Source organism: Micrasema longulum, unplaced genomic scaffold (assembly GCF_059751315.1).
Source record: "Micrasema longulum isolate JH-2025_06_02 unplaced genomic scaffold, ASM5975131v1 h1tg002942l, whole genome shotgun sequence".
Classification (NCBI taxonomy): Eukaryota; Metazoa; Arthropoda; class Insecta; order Trichoptera; family Brachycentridae; genus Micrasema; species Micrasema longulum.
In genome coordinates, this window is record NW_028280059.1 from 1 (window position 1) to 21451 (window position 21451).

General features: G+C 34.4%; 1 protein-coding gene across 1 annotated transcript; it reads left to right on the forward strand.

Annotated features, from left to right (window-relative positions):
* Positions 1-1321: 1321 nt before the first annotated feature.
* Positions 1322-21099, forward strand: LOC148271310 (seminal metalloprotease 1-like). Its single transcript, XM_088241541.1, has 7 exons — positions 1322-1508; positions 14036-14191; positions 14759-14962; positions 15733-15842; positions 16373-16580; positions 18736-18872; positions 20531-21099. The coding sequence occupies exons 2-7, from the start codon at positions 14056-14058 to the stop codon at positions 20909-20911; spliced, it is 1176 nt and encodes a 391-aa protein (XP_088097667.1). The 5' UTR covers positions 1322-1508; positions 14036-14055; the 3' UTR covers positions 20912-21099.
* The last annotated feature ends 352 nt before the right edge of the window (positions 21100-21451 follow it).

Below are 21451 nucleotides of genomic sequence, written 5' to 3' on the forward strand. Positions count from 1 at the left end.
ATAGGAAGCTGTTTTAGACAAAAAATTAGCTTTTTTCTCTCACATATTATTTTTTACAAAAGCATTGAAATAATTAAAGTCGATCAGAAAATATGACACTCCTGGTACTCCAACAATTCCAGCGTATTATTTCTCATGAGGTTCGAACCCCACCGGGGCGAATCGTCCATTTAAGCGATTATGCACAACGTACCATTATATTTGTCTATGGATAATAATGTTTTATAGTAGTTTTAATTATGGGAATATAAATAAAACAATTAACATTTATTATAAGAATGGCTCTTAACGCTAAACCCTGAAAAATGCACCGTCCTACACATTGGCCCTAGAAATCCGAAATAATATTTTGGTTTTTCTTATTTTTTATTTTCTCTCTATCTATCCTCGCGTCTGATGATCAGCCTACTACTCGGTTAAAGTGGACAATTTACTTCCATTATCCATAAGGACAATGAGTAAGTACTCACAATAAAAAATGCTATTTTGAGAAATGGATAGTGGAGGTGGGTTGCGCACGGATCGATGAGTGGATCAAGCCAAATAGGTAAAATGTGTGTACTGTTTATGAAATTTGATCTATTGGTTATGTTTTTTATGATTGTTATACATATTTTTTCATTTTTTTTGCACCACAACAGGCCAGGAGGCCTAATTACGGTGGTGAATTACATTACAGAACAACCAGGCTTGAGAAAAATCACATTTTTAATTTTTGTGTTCTCACCGGGAATCGAACCCGGAACCTTCCGTGCGTGAGTCAAGCGTCTTGAACACTACACCACGGAGGCCGCCATTATTAACATAATGTTCATGATAATTAGGTTATTTAGATTAATTACGTTTTTTTTAATTATTATTATGTTAACTTTGTTAAACAACTAATTTAAGGCATGTTTCACATTTTGTAAAATGTTTCCCTCGGCACGGGACCCCAGTGAGGGAACATTATTCTGTATAAAAAAAGAATACAAACAATGTGAAGGTATAAATAAATAAATACATAATTTCCCGTAAAGCTGAAATTCCCCATTTCGCAGTTTTAATTTAGAGTATTAAAAAATTACACTGACGAAACAGTTGGTTAAAGCGACCGTTCCCCGAATAATACCTGCGTCTGTACTTTTTTGAATTCGTAAAAATGATGAATATTTATGACTGACACACTTTGCGTTGTACACTTTCCTCGCGCTATCGGTGTTCCCGCTGAGCACCTATCAAAATAGGTAACAAAATGGATCATTAATTGCATAATGCTTTCTATTACAAATAATAAATTTGCCAACGCGCGGTATAAAATGATCACGCTTCAATGGTCCGCGACCACTAGTATCAAAAATTTTACCGCGAAAACACCCGTTCGCCCCAACAGACGAACCCGCGCGCTCCGCGAACTGTGCATTTTGAAAATGGATTACACAACCGCAAAGAAGTTTAGTGGTTATTTTTAATTTGTTTTGTGGGGTGCTAGTGATTAAAACGGCGTGGGTACTTCACGACTTAAATAGGTACCTACCCAATTTCATTTATTCTATTTTTTATCATCATATTATTACGAACATAAAATTATACATCTATACAAAGCTGCTTTCACTATCTAACTATAGTCCTTAAAATATAGCTTTATTAAAATGACAGCTGCCAAATCAATGTCAGTAGTGATGGGAAATTACTGATCACTGATCATGTACCGATTAAATCGATTTTATCAGTTTTTTCATACAAACATAAAACTTTGTTTCCGAAAATTGATATAATAACGCAAAAATAAGCCTATTTTAGTGTTTTTAATTATTTGCCAAAAAATAAGAAATAATTTTTTTTTCGTGAACAACAAGAAATGAATTATTTTTTATTCAATCGACTTACTTTGATCAATTTGTACCATTTCTAACATTTTTGCAAAATGACGTAACCTTGTAAGAACGTCGATAATAATTAGGTTTATATTAGTTTTTTTTGTTTTAAAGCTGATTTTATATAATTATGTTGATTTACATGCCAAGCATTGTATTAAAAAAATTAATTAACATGCCAGATACTAATGATTTTTCGTTTGTCCATATAAATCACTCCTTAGACGTCACTACAAAGTTATGTCGTCATTATTGCTGACAACTGTTATTCTCTATCAAGCTATATTTTAAGGACTATAGGCAACGCCTCAATTTATTTACTTCTTCATGGACCAGGTGGATTTATCAAATATATTTCGAGTTTGTCCAATTTTTTGTAGGCAAGGATTGGATTCAACTCCCTGGGAAGCTGTTAATATTAACATATTAAACCAGCCAATGGCAGGTCACAAGCCTTCGGCCGATGCTACACTTTGAGCATCGGCCGAATACACATAGAATTCACCCTGTGCCCGGCCCATTTTTGTGAAATTTCACTCTTTGTGAAGGGTTTCTTAAAAGTGTCATAATTATGAAAATACTCTGTTAAATCAATGAAAACTTTTCAGATTTATTTGAAATAATTAAGTATGTATGTAGTACTAGTATGTAGGTGAAATAATTGAATTAGACGAATCTCACCTGCATAAATAAAGGTTTCAGCTCTTCAACTTCACAAACATCAACAGATGAAAGAATTGAAGGAATATAGATGTTCAAATATGGGCAGAATGGTGAATGTTACACAATGTGTAAAGTGGCCACTTAAACCAGCTATTGACAGGTCATAAGCCCTGTAGATGTCTAGACATCTATATTACCTTCTCTAAAATGTTCTTCATCTCTGTTGTAATATGTTAATATTACAATATTATTGTCTCACAGCATTGAAAGCCCCGCCCCACCCACTTACTCGAATCTGTTTTAAAGGTCTTGTAGTCTCTTTTCAGATCCGCACATTGCAAAAACAATTTATTTTTTAGCTGTAATGAAAAGATTAATAAAAAAAAAACCTTTGTTTTCAAAAGATTCGCGTATTTAATTTTTTTAATTGACATTTACTGCTTTCTAAGCCTTGATCACCGTCAGAGCAACCAGTCAAGTATGCACAGTAAATTTGTCTGTCACCCTCAATCAAATGAAGAAGATTTATTGATAAGGACTCCTGCAAAACTATTTACAAAGCAATTATTGAACCACACGTTAACTACTGTAGTAGCATTTTATTTTTATCAAACAAAGAAAACATAGATAAACTAACTGTATTACAAAATAAAGCCTTTAGAATCATTTTGAAAAAAAACAGATATACGAGGGTAAAGTCGATGGTAAATGAAATGAAATTATTAACATATAAACAAAGAATATTTTACAATACAATGATATTTGTTCATAAAATTATAAAATCTAATAAAAAAACAGAATTTTGGAAAAAAATTGATCGGAACCAGCATGAACACGATCACAATACTAGAGAAAAGAACAAAATTAGACTTCCATTTAGGAAAAAGGCAAAGTCACAAAATTCAATTTTATTTAAAGCAATTAAAAAGTATTACGAAATGGAAAAAAATATTTATGAAGAAAAAAACATATCAAAATTTAAAATAATGGTCAAGACATATGTGATAAACAATTTATAAATTAAATATATTTGCAATGTTATTATTAGAACACACATAACAATATGTATGATATGAGTGCCCTACTTTAAGATTTAAATAAAAAAAATAAAGTGTCTCACAGCAGCCTCACGCATTGTCACATTGATTTCAATACATTTATATGTCAAGCATTGTATTTAAAAAAAAATTAACATGCCAGATACGAATAATTTTTCGTGTGCCAATATAAATCACTCCTTAGACGTCACTACAAAGTAATGTCCTCACTTTTACTGACAACTACCATTCTAATCAAGCTATATTTTAAGGACTATGGGGTTATTTACCCCGTTCTAAGCCAGTCAAAAAAAATATATAAAAAACAATAATCAATATATAGAAACTATAATACAGGTAGTATAGTAAACACTGAAAAACAAAGAAAAAAATATTTTTAAAAATGTAGTAAAAAACATAGTAAAAAGTAAAAAAATAAAAATATCAGGATATATAAATAGTAAATAAAAGTATGGAAGGAAAGCAGATTAGTCAATTTCGCTAATCTAGAACTTTAAAAATATTGACAACCTCGTCCCTATCGATTTGCAACAACCAATTGCAAACATTAAAAAAAAAAAATTGGAACGTGTGGCTGCCGGAAGTTGATTAATTTTTTTAGGAACCTGTAGCTCAATCACAAACAACCGTCGACGTGCTTAAAAACATGCTAAGCATTTGAGCGATCACAATGAACAATAATGAACATGCTTTGGTTATCGCAATCATAAGTCAACGCTCGTGTCGGTTTGTTTTTTGTTTTCCTCGTAAATAAATACCCACAGTTTGTTGGCGAAAAATCGGCGTTTACTATGAAAAATAATATAAAATACTGCATTTGCAAAATTGTAAGGAGTATCTATACAAAAAATAAATAAATTACAATTACTGTGGTGACTGCTTTTTTTGACATTTGGCTTGCCAACAGCCGGCTAAATGCAATAAATAGCATGATAAAAAATAAATAAATAAATAAAAATAGCAGTTTTGGAATATTTTCCCTATTTACACCGGTGAAATTCAATTATGTGATTACGCAGCAGAATTTATACGTCGAGAAACGTGAATATTTTGACATTTAATAGTAGGTGTTCACGGATGTTGTATTGTGATCGCGAATACGATAAACAACCATGGTGAGAAATTGTTATCACGTCGCTTATTAGCACGTCGATAGTTATTTGTGATTGAGCTACAGGGGTGGTATTCATGGCCGTATTATCTTGTGTATTTACATACACAAAACACGAGAAAAACTGTTTTCTCGTACGGCGAAAGCGGTTCAGAATAGCGCCCGAGGAAGGTAAAGCTTCTTCTTCAGGAAGATAAATTTAATAACATATTTGAGCGCATTCTACTAGAGATTTATTGGCCTCGTGGTGAATAATCAACGCGTTTGACTGCTGCGAAAGAGGTCTCGGGTTCGGTTCCCAACATAATTGATATGAAATATTTATTCAAAAAGGTGTTTTCACACCAGAATATTTCATAGTCCCTGGACTGGTACCTGAAGCGTAAGACTGATCATTTTACCTTCATGTAATAAAAATTATCAAGATACGCTTCGATTGGTGTACCAATGCAGAGCTTTATGACTAGAGATGGGCGTTTCGGTTTTTAAAAGAAGTAGCAGTAACAGGTATCGTTTCACAAAAATAAATTAAACTGTTACTGAAAAACTAGTTAGGATATATTATGTGGAATTGCAGACAAACAAACAAACCATCACGCCGTTTCCCCGTAGGAGTAGGCAGAGAGGATAGAACGCCATATCACTCTATCTTGGCATACAGACCTCGTTTCCTCTACATTCATACATATTCTCATGCACGCACGCCGATTATTCCTACTTTTGACATGTCCATCTTCAAGTATATGATGGACTTGCTCGTGCCACGTCTTTCTAGGCCTTCCTCGTTTTCTGCATCCATCAACATTCGCATCGTAGATCCTTTTAGCCGTTCTTTCGTTGTCCATTCGCTCTACATGTCCAAACCAACGCAGCACCCCTTTCTCGATTCTGTCGATAATGCATATCTCAGCCTTACACAGTTCACGGATCTCGACATTTGTGCACCTATCATACATCGTTTTGCCACACATTCGCCTGAAGGATCGCATTTCGACAGCATTCAACCCACTTTCATCATCATTTTTCCAATTCCATACTTCACTCCCATACATTAGAGTTGGCACTAGAACTCCGTTGTAAGCTGCTAGTTTAGCCTCCTTTTCCTGTTTCTAAAATAATAGAGCCCATGGCCACCCTCTCCTCTTTCCTAGTAAAGCTGCACTTATGGTTTCACCTTGGCGGCCCCGTAGTGTAGTGGTCAAGACGCTTGACTCACACACGGAAGGTTCCGGGTTCGATTCCCGGTGAGAACACAAAAAAAATAATGTGATTTTTCTCTAGCCTGGGTGTTCTGTGATGTAATTCACCACTGTAATTGGGCCTCCTGGCCTGTTGTGGTACAAAAAAAAATACTTATAAGTTATTACTTACCTTGAACGAAACATAACGCGTAAGTTGTAGTTTTTTTTTAGACTGGTTTGAAAGAATAACTCTTTACTTTTTTTATCACCTCTACACTGTACATTACTGGGTGGTATTGTGAATTTTCTCTACCCCATGTTTAAGAGTGGTTTATTTGGGTATTTTTATTTTTTTAATGCGACGACACTTTGCTTTATATAATGGCTACACTGATGATTGAACGTCAAATGATGTATAAAACTGTTTAAAAACGAAAAAAAACGAGCACGGTTTGGTCAATTCAAGCTAAGTGTTTTGGGTAATGCTTAGGGTCGCAATAATGTTCTAAATGAAAATCATCATGTTTGCTTTTGCATGTTTATATACAGGTGTTCTTTAAACCCTGTCACATCCGAAACCACGATGATTAGTACGGGCAAGAAGACGTATTAAATATAATATATTAGCAAATAATATGGTAGACAGGCGCCGTGGCGCAGTTGGTCAGACGGCCAACTTTGAAACTGGCGTCGCGGGTTCGATTCCCGCCAGTTGCATGAAAAAAATCCAAGAAAGATTTTTTTCTCAATTGGTCTGGGTGTTGTTGTGTATTTATCGTTACCTCCTTTCATACCCCCTCTATCCCACCTGCTGGCAAGCCTCAAAATAGAGGCTTACGGGTTATTCCTTCAAAAAAACAAATGGTTGCTTACTTCTGCAGGGGAGAAGTAAGGGGAGCGCGGTCGCGCGGTCGTCGACGCATCAGACTCCCCCCTCCTCGTTTCTCCCCTGCAGAAGTAAACAACCATTTGCTTTTTTTGATATTTTATGTTTAAAAAAATTATTCGTTCTAAAAAAATATTTTAATGTGCCAATATGTCTTCTTACTCATACTGATCATCGTGGTTTCGGATGTGGCAGGGTTTAAAGAACACCTGTATATTCGTCGTTTAGCCAACAGTGTGGCCAGATATGAAGCATAGTGTGAACGCATGTAAAAAAATAAAGTCCCCAAATTAATAACTCTCTAGGTCAGAGGTCGGCGAACTGCGGCTCGCGAGCCACATGCGGCTCTTTAGCCACTTGACCGGGGCTCACACGGCGCAAGTTTTCCCTTCATTCGATTTAGTTCGTCTACCGGTTCTAAAAAATAACTTTAAGGACTATTGCCACTGAAAGTTCCAAGACGTGGCGAGAATATTGCAAATGCTGTCATTAAATGCAAGGGAAAAACATCATATTAAACTTGATAAAATTGTTTTAATGATGCAGATGGGGAAAAACGTTTTTTTTAAAAATATTTATATGACTTCAAGTCAAAAATTAATCACGACATACGTCTTTACCATGGCATCACTCAACAAGAACCGCTCTGTGGACAGACATTTCCAGAAGAAATGTTTTAATGATCAATATTGTCATCACAATTTTAGCTAAAGCTTTTTATCATCGCCAATTAAACAATTTCTAATTATAATTATTTTTTATTATTATTTTTTATTTGTTTATTTTTCCATACATATATTATTTACATAGAAATATAATTACAAAAATACACTTTAGAAAAATACGTCTTAAAATTAAGCTAAAACATGAATTGGAAAAATGCCCACAAAGATTACAGTGTCGAGCGTGGGCCATTCCTTTTTTAATTATGAAAAAGTTTATAGCACATATATATGGTATGACATGACCATAAAAAGAAAAGAATAGAAAAAGAAAAGAAAAATAAAAGAAAAACCAAATTAACATACGCTGAAATTACAAAAATATGATTTATTTGCAGTATGCATTTTTTTTTAAAGAATGTGTCTATCTGCTCCTTCCATGCTAATCCAAGACCTCAAACCTACTTTAAACTGTACCAGTGATTTAATGTTTTGTAGTTCCTCGGTTAGAAGATTGAAGGATCTTGGACCAACGTGTAAGGAGTGCCTCTGTGCGAACTTAGTTCTGCATAATGGAACTGACAGTACACTATCGGATCTATTACTAATACGATTTAAATTATTACTAAACAATTCCCTATTCAAGTAAACATATTTCAGGCACTGAAATAAATATATCTTTCTAAAATTAAGGAGTCCATTCTCTACGTATAATGGAGAGCGAATACGAATATTTTCTGCTGTTTATGCACGTACTTTATTATTAACTCTAAAAACACTGTGGTAAATAATCCCCTTGCGTGCGGTAATGTAACATCGTGTTACCACTAGTAAAAGACGAAATATTCTAAAGTTCAGAAATTTGAGAAAAAAAAAAATTGAGACACACTGTTAAATAATTCCTTTTCCATATTTTTATTTAATTTTATATTATTTATAATTTAGCCCTGTTATAGCAAAATAAATTCAAAATTAAAAGCACTAAATACACCGCTCATGTTACGCGCGTGCGTCCCTCATCACTGTCATCAACCAACTGAAGACTGAATTTCACAGAATCTATTTAACACAACACCCGCCACAGAACATAGTCTCTGTCTTCCTCGTTATGAGTTCTATCTTCGTGCTCTCTCTTATGCAGATGTCTTGCTGAATTAGCGGACATTTATTCTTCGCGTAGAAGGAATAAATATTTTTTGTATTAACATCTAGAATAGTTATATGATGTACCGATGCAGTCCTATGCACCATTAAGTGCGGAAAGGGAAAATGCACCTGTTTTTTTTGCACCACAACAGGCCAGGCTTGAGAAAAATCACATTTGATGTTTGGGTTCTCACCGGGAATCGAACCCGGAACCTTCCGTGACGGGGTCAAGTTTCTTAGCTATTACACCACGAAGGTCGCCTAATATTTTTATTCAAATAAATAATATTTTACGTCGACCTTGTTGGGAATCGAACCCAGGATTTCATGCCCAGTAGGTATGCAGGGTAAGCGCATGTCACAATAGTAAAATACAAAAACTGCATCATGTCATAATTTACATATCTGACGGAAATTTTACATCACAAATGGTTTCCTAACAACGCCGTTGTAAGATCTGATGTTGACGTTTCTTAGAGAAGTTTAACTTGTCACTTTTTGCAGCAAACAATCGAGACATGTCGCAACACATTGTTATCAAGTGATCATGTCTACTTGGCCATTACTTCGGTTGACCAATTTGAAGGGAAATCGATCAATTTATTTCACAAAAATAAAATATACATTATAAAGATCACAACATAATATAGGTGCTTGTGGGTGTTTGGGACTGCGCTGTTTTTTTATAAACATTGTGCAAAACTCGCAACTTTAATAAAAAGTTACGGTTTATTTTTTTGGAATCCACCGATTTAACCTTTTCACATTACTCCAATATGGAAAATATTCAAAAACTGCTATTTTTATTTATTTATATATTATGCTATTTATTGCATTTAGCCGGCGGCGGCGGTTGGAAAGCCAAATGTCAAGAAAAGCCGTCGCCATAGTAATAATTTATTGTAACTTAATTTTCACTTTTTTGTAATAGATACTCCTTACTATTTTCAAATGCATTATATTGTATTATTTTTAATAATAAACGCCGATTTATCGCTAATGAACTGTATTTATTTACGAGGAAATTTATTTATTTGGCGGCCTCCGTGGTGTAGTGGTCAAGACGCTAGACTTACACACGGCAGGTTCCGGGTTCGATTCCCGGTGAGAACACATAAAAATTAAATGTGATTTAATTCACCACTGTAATTGGGGCTCCTGGCCTGTTGTGGTGAAAAAAAAAAACAAGAAAACAAAAAACAAAGCGACACGAGCGTTGACTTAGAGATTACACACGCGTTTACTTATGACCGCTATAACTTAAGCATGTTCATTATTGTTCATTGTGATCGCTCAAATGCTTAGCATGTTTTTAAGCACGTCGATAATCATTTGTGATTGATGATTTGTACAGGGGGGCAATTATTACAATTGGAAGTCAACAGATTTATTTTCAACTGTCTATAAAGTAAGACTGATCATTTTACCTTCATGGAACATAAATGATCAAGAAACGCTGCGATTGGTGTACCAATGCAGTGCCCTATGCACCATTAGGTGCGGAAAGGGAATGACGATGATGATGATAAAAGTAAATTCGATATTTGTGCACGAAAATGTGTATATTCGTATGGAAATTTGATGTGTATTCGACGGAAACCTGTAATTGAACATACATACAAAAAAAATGTATACATATTCTACAGAAAATCTAATTTTGCTTTGTAGATAAAATTGAAGATAAATGTTTACATCCCATTGTAATACAGGTCCAGGGCTGCATTTGACGAAAATGCATATATTACCTAAAATGGGAGGATACCCATTTTTTGTACATAAAAATGCTTGTATTTAAATGTTTATTTTTATAAATTTTTATTTATCATATATTTTTCTTTGCATTTTACAATATGTATTCATAAGTTACAAATACAAAATTCACGATTACCTAAACACAAAAAAAACCGACAAAGGCATGGCCTGTGTGTGCGTATACATTTTATTTAAAAGTTCAATAAAGGCTACTGGAAGAATTCGATAGGCATAAAAAAATAAACAGTAAGTGCTTATATTAGAACACAACTTTTTTGTCAATAAAAATGAGAAATTAAACGAACACGCAATTTGAAAAAAGGAAACTTTTTAAATCTGCTTTTTATAACCATAATTTCAACAAAAAATTCAATCAAACTCTCTAACATAGAATTAGGATGGTCCTAGCTTTAATTTTCTTTATTTGTATTTTATTTCAATGGTGCCTGAATGTATTATGAGGATATGTATTTACCATTTTTTGAATGGACTAAGTTATATAAATATTATATTATTTAAATAAATAATTAAAAATTCACTCACATTATTTATTATATTTAATGTATTCCTACCCAATGCCGGTAAGAACAGATTCGCTTTTATACCGCCAGGGGTGCTATTCTGAACCACTCTCGCGACTGTGGATGTAAAATTCGCAATTTTACCAAAAGTCGCGCTAAAATACCGTAAATTACGGTAAAATACCGTAAAATTGATTTTGTCGATGTTTTTGTCAGTTCTTGACGTTGAGGGGCGTCCTGAACAGGGTTAGTCTTCAATTGACATTTCTCCATTTTCAAAATGTGAAAACCACTCGCAGACTCTGGTTTTACTTAGGACAGCATCCCCATGAGCAGTCTTAAGTATAACAATAGTTTCCGCGGCCGATTTCTCCAGGAAACAAAATTTCATAGCCGCGCGTTGCTCTCGACAATCGGCCATTACGTTTTCGGCGAAAAGGAAAAATTGTTTCCCACAGACGAACTAATAAATTCACAGTAACAGAACTAGCACACTTACTCAGAAGACGGACACCGAATTGAAAAATTGGTACTCCCACTCTCCCTCCCCACCACAGCTTGATTCCCGTTACTTTTGGGTCGCTCCTCAACCGACTAGTTTTAAAGAAATATATTTACTACAATATCTGAGTTTGTCCAAATGTTCGTAGACAAAAGACGGATTTCACCACGTAATTTTACACAAAAAACTGATTTTAAGCACCATTTTTTCAAAATCGTGGCATGAGCGGTGGTTGTTCAAGGTCATAAACTTAAGTCCACCGATCCTGTTAAGTTTCAAAACATAATAACCCTTTTTATAAAAAAAGTGAAAAAAGTACATACCGAATGACCTTGAACGTCCCATACTTCTAATAAATCTCGACAACCACCGGATGGATCTAAACCTGGTTTTTGCAATCATGTAAAGTGTCTTAAAACAAAGCCACTCGTATTTGTAATATCTTTGAAAAATAAAAACAAGTACGTCAAATTCGTTTCTTACCGAAAAATACCGTATTTTACCAAAATCTGGTAAAATTCCCGTAAAATTCCGCGGTAATTTTACCGCCTTGCATCTCTACTCGCGACACGAGAAAACAGTTTTTCTCGTGGATTTTGTATGTAAATACACGAGATAATACGGCCACAAGAGCGTTTGGGATACCAGCCCAGACGTAGTTTGATATTTATTATTTTACCAATTTTAAATAACTTACCTATAAACAAATACTTTTCAATGAAAAGCTACACCATCGTTTTTGCAATGTTTATCAGAACGTTTTTACGCGCGTTCACGACACAAGCAGGCATTTTGGTTTCGATTCTAAACGTCAAGGTCACGTCACACCCGGCGCCGGCGGCGGTTAAAGAAAGACTAAAAGCGCGTTGGACATGACTCAGCGTTTGGGCACGAGTGTCATCATTTTTTAGGTGCAATTACAGCACTCGATAAGAGTTTCCAGTACTTTTTGTGATGCCACACAACGTATTTATACACATTATTTGTGAAGCGGTTATTTTCACTTACGACATCTCATTGGACAAAGAAAATAAAAGGTTGTCAGTAAGTCGATAAGAGCAAAATTATCAGCCCGAAATAAATTTTAAACGCATCATAACATGTAAAGAATTTCACACAGAAATTTTAGGAAAACCCTCGCTGTGATATCACGATTTAAGTCGGAGCGTTTTCCTGGCGTTTAAAAGAACCCCGTACCTGTCCAAACAAACAAGGTAAGCGTTAAATAACATAGCTACCCGGAAACCAAAAATCGATCACAAGACATATAACATCGCTATAATTGACTGGTTATTGTTCACATGAACTTGTGACGTTTCAAAGATTAGTGTAGTTATTGAATGGTACAATACAAGTGTGTATAAACACAAAACGGAATTAATAAAAAATAATGAACGACTAACTGAAATTGAACATGTTAAATACTTAGAACTAACAATAGACAGACAATTGACATGGACAATTCATATCAACAATTTAATTAGCATAATGGCGACATTGTCGAGTCTTTTTTTAAAAATCAAAAACTTTGTTCCAATAAATGAACAAAATTTAATGTATGAAGCCAATGTAAAAACTAAAATATGTTATATGCAACTACTATGGGGAACAGATAATCAAAATGATATGTACAGACTACAAAGACAGCAAAATAAAATATTAAAGTTAGTAGGTATATGACCTACCCTATCTATCAGCAACTAAATAACTTTTCAAACAAACTAAACAATTTAATGTAACTGATCTCTTTCAACTAGAATCCTTAAAATTTGTTCATAAATTAGCTACTGATATAATTGTAGACGAAGAATTAAAACTTGAAAAAAACTGTAGTAAACATGAACACAATACGAGAATATCAAAAAATATCTTATACAACCTTTTAAAACGAGAAAAAGACAATCGAGACTTATAAACCATGGACTGAAATTATACAATACACTACCAGACAAAACTAAACAAAAGATTCAGACAACATTTACTTTTTTATTAACAGTAGAATGTGAATTTTAAAAGTAAAAATATTGAATTAAATGTATGTAACCCGTAAGGGTTTATCAATGAAAAATTTTAATTTAAAAAAATAAAAATAAATCCTCTTGGAATCGGATAAATCGGGCTAAATGCTAATAAGAAGCAAACTTAGAAATCTCCACCAAAAGCGGAAAATTAGTTATTGATGCCAAAATAAACTATACATAAAAACCTTCCTACCTAAATAATAGCGTAATTCAAAACCGCCTCTAAATCTTGCAAAAACAAATTTCAATTATACTACTTGACACCACAAACTTGGTATTCTCCATTGAGTTGGTGAAGCATAATTACAAATCTCACAATTATTTTTTCATAGTTTTTCGCAAATATCTCAGTAACTGCTTCAATGGAGATTTATACGTTTGTTTCTAACACCCTTAAATATATCGACGCTGGAAAGGAAAAAGTTACCAAGCAGCGTGCAGCAACTTTATAGAAGAACCAATTAAAGTTTTTTTTTTTAAATAATAAAAAAATCTCATACACACATATTATTTTGGCGTTATTCCTACATACATAATTTTTATTAAATACGAGATTCTTTATTAATTAAAAAGAAAAACTTTCATTGGCTCTTCCTTGATAACTTTGTTCTTTGCAGCGTCCATATATTTTTAAATAATATATGATAATATTAATGATTTCATTCAACTGTTTCAGATTAAAACAAAGCATTTACAATGCTGTACAGAGCCATCGTTCTACTGTTATTAGCTTCCAGTTCCTGGGTGCTAAGCAGGCCGATCTTTTCCAATCCGGCTATCAAACAGTTGGACAACTTCCTCAAGGCTGTCAACTATGGAGAACCAGATGCTGGTTAGTAACAATCATCATCGTCATTCCGTGCCCGCTCTCTAGTTAGAGCATAGAATGACTAGACAGGTGCCACCGTTTTGTAATGCAGTATTAAATAGACTTCATAAACTCGGCAATAGTTATTCCCACGTATCTGATATATTGATATATTTAGTGTAGGGTATTGTTCCTATAGAACAAACCCTTTTGAACTTTTTCAAGAATTCTGAGCTGCTCTGGTGTTGAATTTGTCGTTGCTCAGTAACGTAGTATGTCTAGTTCGACGAAGGGGAATATTAAAATTTATTTCAGCCGGCAAATCGGCACAGTCGATCCGATTATTAAGTAATCAATGGAATGATTATTATAATGAAAGCAGTAGAGTTAAATTCAATTAAAACTGCAGTGTACGAAAATAAAATATTAAAAGGTAACTCGATTTTTGTCAAAAAATATTGTTGTAAGCACAAACCTGGCCTTTAAAATGGGTTTCGGGTATGTGCAGGGAGCGCTTTCACTGCTGATTTGTTTTCCACCGTACTCGATTCGCTGTCGATCTCTTCGTGTAATTCATTTTGTATAATTTAGAATTTGACGAAGTTTCCGCGGACGGGCAGAACTCGTGGGAGCTGAGTGGGAAGTTCGAGGGAGACATCATCTTGAGTGACCGGCAGCAGAATGTGCTCCTGCAAGAAACGGCCCAGCCCGGGTTGGCGAGGAACGGGCTGAACGACGCGTCCAAGCGGTGGCCGGACAATACTCTAGTCTACTCCATCAACAAAAATGAATTCAGTAAGTTTTCAATTTAAAATTATTTGTTTGCTCCATCTACTAGTGGATTTGGCAGTCAAATTTTACGCTACTTTGATCATCATATATTATTTAACATGACATAAAAATATCCGATTTATGTAACATAAAATTTGTTACATTTTTTAAGTTCAAAGCTTATTAATTAAATTCTTAAGCTTAAAACACTCTTATTAAATGACCCTTTGATTATCTACTCTGTTGTCAATCAATGTTTCCGCGTGTACAATAAAATTTCTTTTTTTTTCTCTGAAAGAAAAATATGTGATTCTGATGGTATTTTTTCTCCAAAATTCAAACATGATATCGGTTTTTTGCCATCATGCAAGGTTTCTAAGAAACAAGCAATTATGAATTCCTAACTGCTCGATATTCAAACATTCTGATTTTCCTAGAAACTGTGAGTAAAATTTTTGAATGATTGCCAAGCTCTATTCTCCAGTGGATTCAATAGTTCCTCAAACTTTTCATCATGCATTAGTGATTGTATTTGTGGAGCCACAAATACTTCCTCTTTAATTTTGCATCACTAATTTTAGGAAACTTCTGTTTGAGGTACATGAAACCACGAGTGTTGTCTATGGCTTTGACAAAATTCTGTGGGTGATGGAAAAATTCCGAATACATATTTAAAAATCAGAGAGTACCTCTTGGTACTCTCAAGACGAAAATCATACCAGTGTCACCAGAGAAGGTGCATTTTTCTGAGAAGAGTCTGGCAACTTTTAATGGGGTTTTTAAAAAAATTTCAGCTGGTGAACAAGTCCAGGCGATCCAAGATGGAATGGCTGACTTGGCAAGGTCTTCCTGTTTAAAGTTCAGAGAAAAGGGTTCTGGGGACGAGCCTCATGTCAGAATTCAGGTAAGCATAATTAGAAAGATCAATGCCTCAGGAAATTGGATGTAAAAATGATTTCTTAGACGAGGTAAAAATTTTGAGTATTTAACTGCACGGCGAAGATTCTATAAAACCTATTAAAAAATTGAAAAATTTTTTTTTTATAAAAATGGACTAAATAATGTTTGAGTATGTCCAAATGCTTGCAGGCTGGCTGGATTATTAATGTCTAAATTTATTGCAACAGAGAGAAAAAAACATTGTTGAGAAGGGATATGGAAGTCTAGGCATTTACAGGGCTCATGACCTGTCATTGGCTGGTTTAAGTGGCCACTTTATTCACTGTCTAACATTTACCATTCTGCCCACATCCACATTTCCACAACTCTTCCGTCTGTTGATTTTTGTGAAGTAAAGGAGCCAAAACCTTTATTTTCTCCTTTAAATTCAGCCAGTCTGCAAGCATTTGGACATACCCAAACATTGTTGAATTAACTATCTGGTAAAAGAAGTTGATTTATCAAGTAAATATATTTGTTAATTATCTGTTTCAGGGAAAGAGGAGAGGTTGTTACTCGCAGGTGGGGTACCAGGGGGGCAGTGGGCAGATCCTCAACCTGTCTCCTCACCCCGTGGGGCTCGGCTGCATGAGCCACGGGACCATCGTGCACGAGATGCTGCACTCGCTCGGCTTCTTCCACATGCAGAGCCACACCAAGAGGGACGACTACGTCAAGATCCTCTGGGACAACATTCTACAAGGTAGATCAACAACTGTAACTGTTCAGAAACGAACACATCAAAAGTATTCCATCAAAGACCGGATTATATGCAACCGTTGTTTGAACAAGTAGAAGAATTTGCGTATCTAGGAAGCATGTTTTCAAGAGATGGAAGAGTAGAAAAAGATGTTGAAAGGAGAGTGAATGCGGGCAACAAAATGAATGGAGCACTAAGCACAGTAATTGCTCATCAAAATATGTCAGTCGAAGCTAATGCACAACAGAGTTTTAGTCCCAACACTTATGTATGGAAGTAGAACATGGAACTGGCAGAGGAAGGATGAAAGTCGAGTAAACGCGGTTGAAATGCGATCTCTTAGACGAATGTGTGGGAAATCAATGTATGACAGGGTTACGAATGATGAAATCAGGGGAGTGTAAATCTGAGTCATGTATAACTGATAAGATTAAGAAAGGATCTCTGAGATGGTTTGGTCGTGTAGAACGAATGGACGACGAAAGAATGGTAAAACAAGAATATATGGCGAAAATGAACGGTAACGTGAGACGAGGAAGACGTGGCATGATCAGATAAACCAAAATCTTAAGTCAGGTCATGTCAAAAGCAGACAGAACCGAAGGGCATGTCAGACAAGACGTATGAATGTGGAAGAAGCAAGGATTGTATGCCAGGATAGACGTGTGTGGCGGTCCATTTTCTCTATCTACCCCTACAGAGAAATGGTGTGATGATAGTAGTAGTAGTAGTAATAAAACGGCTGAAATATGCATGAAAACTGTTTAAAATATGCAACTGATTTTTTTTATTGGAAAAAATTGAAATTTTTATTAATGTTAACAATAATGTATTTTTCTAAATTTTCCGTTGTAAGGTTGCGCCTTATATCAATCAAAATACTTTTTTAAATTGAGAATGAATGTTCCACGTCCACTGAATTTGCCGCGGAATTCTTGAACTTAGGTGCTATGTTGTCTATGGCAAAATTTTACCTGAGCCATTAATAAAACTATTAATTTGATATAATTCAACTTTCCTCTAAGATACAACAATTAACTGTGTTAAATTGTTTAGACAAATATGTATTAAGATCTTTAAGGGCTGTTTACACGTGGATAATACAATAGACATGACAATATTGTCTTGTCCCAGCTCAGACATTTGCTATGAAACCGGTAGACATAGAAAAGTCGGTCAAGTGTTTAAATACAAACATTTATTGAAATGTTTGACCACAAAATTAATGCTTTAAATATTAACAATATTATTAACATCATTAATTCTAAACATGTCATCTATAGAATAAAGAATAGTCCAGAAACCGCATACGAGCATCAAACAGAAGGCGACTAAACTACTCATAAATTAGTCATTTTACATTTTGACCCATTAGTTTCTTTGTAGACATCGCTCAGTACGCAACTCCTGATTTGAATTCAACTATGCCATGTTGTGTTATTTTAAAGTGTAGAAATACTGCTAGGATCTTGAAGAAACAGGATGGGATCACACCTCAAGTGTAATTAGCAAATGAATGTGTAGGTAGCAAATACATTACTTAAAAATTGAATTATTTTTCCATCTGTCAGATTGTCGAAGAAATCAAAATGGACGTTTGGTTAGTGTTGTCAGGGTAGTAAATTTTTTTACCCTACTTTGCTCGTCTAACGAGAGAACTAATGAAAATTGGACCTCGGATTAAACAACTCTGTGGTGGACATTTGACCGACATTATCTTTAAAACATCAAATATTATTTAACATGATATAAAAATATCCGTTTTATGTAAAATATATTTTTTTTAATATTTCAAGTTCAAAGTTCATTAATTCAATTACTCTTGAACCTTTACTTATCTACTCCGTTGTGTCAATCAATATTTCCACGTGCACAATAAAATTTTAGAGAAATTAACAGTTAGCTTTTTTTTTTACCTTACATTTGTGTTATGACTTTATTTTTTCCCATCGTGCAACATTACGCGGCGACATCACAATGCGCGCGGCGAAAGTAAAGCATAGTGGGGGGATTTTTGGACACATTTTGTTGTATTCAAATATGATTCTACGCTCCTTCTGGATTATCCTTAATTCTATGATGTCATTCTTTATAAATAGGATAATTGTAGGTTTTCTGTATTCCATTTTGTTAATTGAAATATTTCTCACATTTACAGGGCGAGAGAATAACTTTAAGAAATACAATTCGTTTGTAACATCAGATTTTGGGGTCCCTTATGACTATGACAGCGTTCTTCATTACAGCGCCACTGCTTTCTCTAAAAACGGAAGGAAAACCATTGTGCCCATTACAGTAAGTCAAAAAATAAATACTGTTATGTATGTACTTAAGGAATCATTAAAAAAAAACTTTTGTACTGTTTAAATTATTTCATTACAAGGCATAAATTCCATCATATGCTCAATCGGGGTATGTAAATTTCATCACTTGCTCAAGGGAAATCTGTGTAATAAGACTCTAAAACAAATACTATTATTTATTTGGTTTACAAACAATGAAAAAATAATACATAATTCAAATAAATATTAAAACAATTAAAAAAATAGACACTCTCATTTTTCATCAATTACATGTAAACACTAACTAAATACATATTTATATAAAATGAGCAAAATAAATTATTAAATTGAATTTAAATTATTGTAAAAATTTAATAAAATTGCAAAAATTGTACGAATTAATAATAAAATGAATTAAATACATATTTAAATAAAATTAATAATAAAAATTCGATTATTAAAAAAAAATCATTCATTAATACAGGGTGTAATGCAGGGTGTCATTCATTAATCATTCGTTAACCCTTGAGGTGATTTTCACAAAAATGGCGCTATATAAATTATCCAAACATTATTATTATTATTAGGGTGTTCTTTTCCGAAACCACGATGATCTGTATGGGCAAGAAGACATATTAGCATATTCAAAAAAATATTTAGAACGAAGATTTAAAAAAAAAAAATATTAAAAAAAACAAGTGCTTGCTTACTTCTGCAGGGGAGAAGCGATGGGGGCGTGGCCATATGGTTGACGGTGTATCAGACTCCCCCCTCCCCTCGCCTCGCTTCTCCCTTGCAGAAGTAAACAACCATTTGTTTTTTTAATATTTTATTTTTGTAAATTTTATTAGTTCTACAAATTTATTTTAATGTGCCAATATGTCTTCTTGCTCATACTGATCATCGTGGTTTCGGATGTGACAGGGTTTAAAGAACGCCCTGTATGAAAATAATAATTTTTAAAAAATACTAAAAAAAACAAAAACAAAATATGCATCGAAACAAAACCAGCAATGAAATCCATCAAAATTAAATGTACAAAATTAATTAACATATTACAACAGAGATGAAGAACATTTAAGAGAAGGTAATATAGAAGGCTTAGACAAGGCTTATGACCTGTCAATGGCTGGTTTAAGCGGCCGATGCAGCGTCATGCAGATGCAGCGTCACAAACAGACCTTACAGATCTATAGAAAGAAGAAGAAATTATTTAACATTTATTTTTAATGAACACTGGGTCTTAAACTGATATGATTGTTTTACGCAACACCTGGTTTTGGAATTGATTCAAACTAAAAATATTCATTTTTCATTTGAAAAAATCTCACCTCAGTCACCTAGCCTTTTTACTGTCAAATTAGTTCGAAGTATTTGGCCTGAAAGTTTATATTTTTTAAGCCCCTCTAATCGTAACATTTTTTCTTCTTCGTCTTCTTGTAGATCTGTTTGTCTCAGACTACTCTTTCTCCGGTGATGAGGCCCAACAATCCTTCCATCACCTAGGGGGTCTTCCAGGTGGACGCCACCAGACACCGGTGTATCGCTGCTCATTCTCGCTGTTCACGTGGTCTCCTATCAATTTAATCATGACACATTCATATCATGTTTTAAGTAGGTTATCATTTAACAATATCAATATAACTCTGAGCATATTTTACTTTCTTTTAGGATGACTTCGTTTCCATCGGTCAAAGGGTGGGTCTCAGTGAGAAGGATGTCGTGAAACTCAACAGGATGTACAAGTGCGACGGGGGCGGGGGAGGAGGAGGCGGGAGCAGCGGGGGCGGCCTGGAGCCCTTCAGTGACGAGGTTCACGACGGCCCGTCAAACAAGGAAAACAAATACAGTTTCCAATCGGCCGAGGAACACTCGCGAGGGAAGGAGCCGGGGCAGAGCAACTCGCAAGAAAAAGACTCGAGTGAAGATTTTTCGTACGGAAGCGAATCCGACGAGAGTCAGTCTTCGAAAGACAGCGACGAATTTTGGTCCAAGCCATTGTACGATTTTCCAAAGAGCTACGAGTTCAAAGCCTGGTGGGAGAAAAAGTAGTTAAGTGTGTGGAGTGTGTTCTTATAGTTAGTCTTCATTTCATTGGTGTAATTTTGTTTGGAAAAGAAACAGTTGAAACTGGGCAAATTATTATATTTTTATTATTTTATATTCCTTAATGAGGAAGTTCAGTGGTTTTTTATTATTTTTTTATTGGTAATAGACTATCAAACTGAGCCAAAAACAAATTGTTTTTATTTTGATGTATCATATCTGTACCTCAGAGGCAGACGGATCCTTAAGTCAAATGTTCGACAAAAGCCTAAAGAATCTACTTCTAAGTAATTTCTAATAATTTATAGCATTAATTTATATTTTTATTATCTTGATACATCGGTTCTTGGATTACAAGACTTGCAATTCTTCAAAATCAATGGACATGATCATAAACTGGGTGCGAAAATCGAAATGTCATTTCATCAAATTCTGGATTTGCATCCGTCTGCCTCTGAGGTACAGATATTGTCATCGCTATATTTTTAAGTTTTGTAATTTTGAAATTACACCGCCTATGATGTCATGTTTCCCTGACATTTAAAA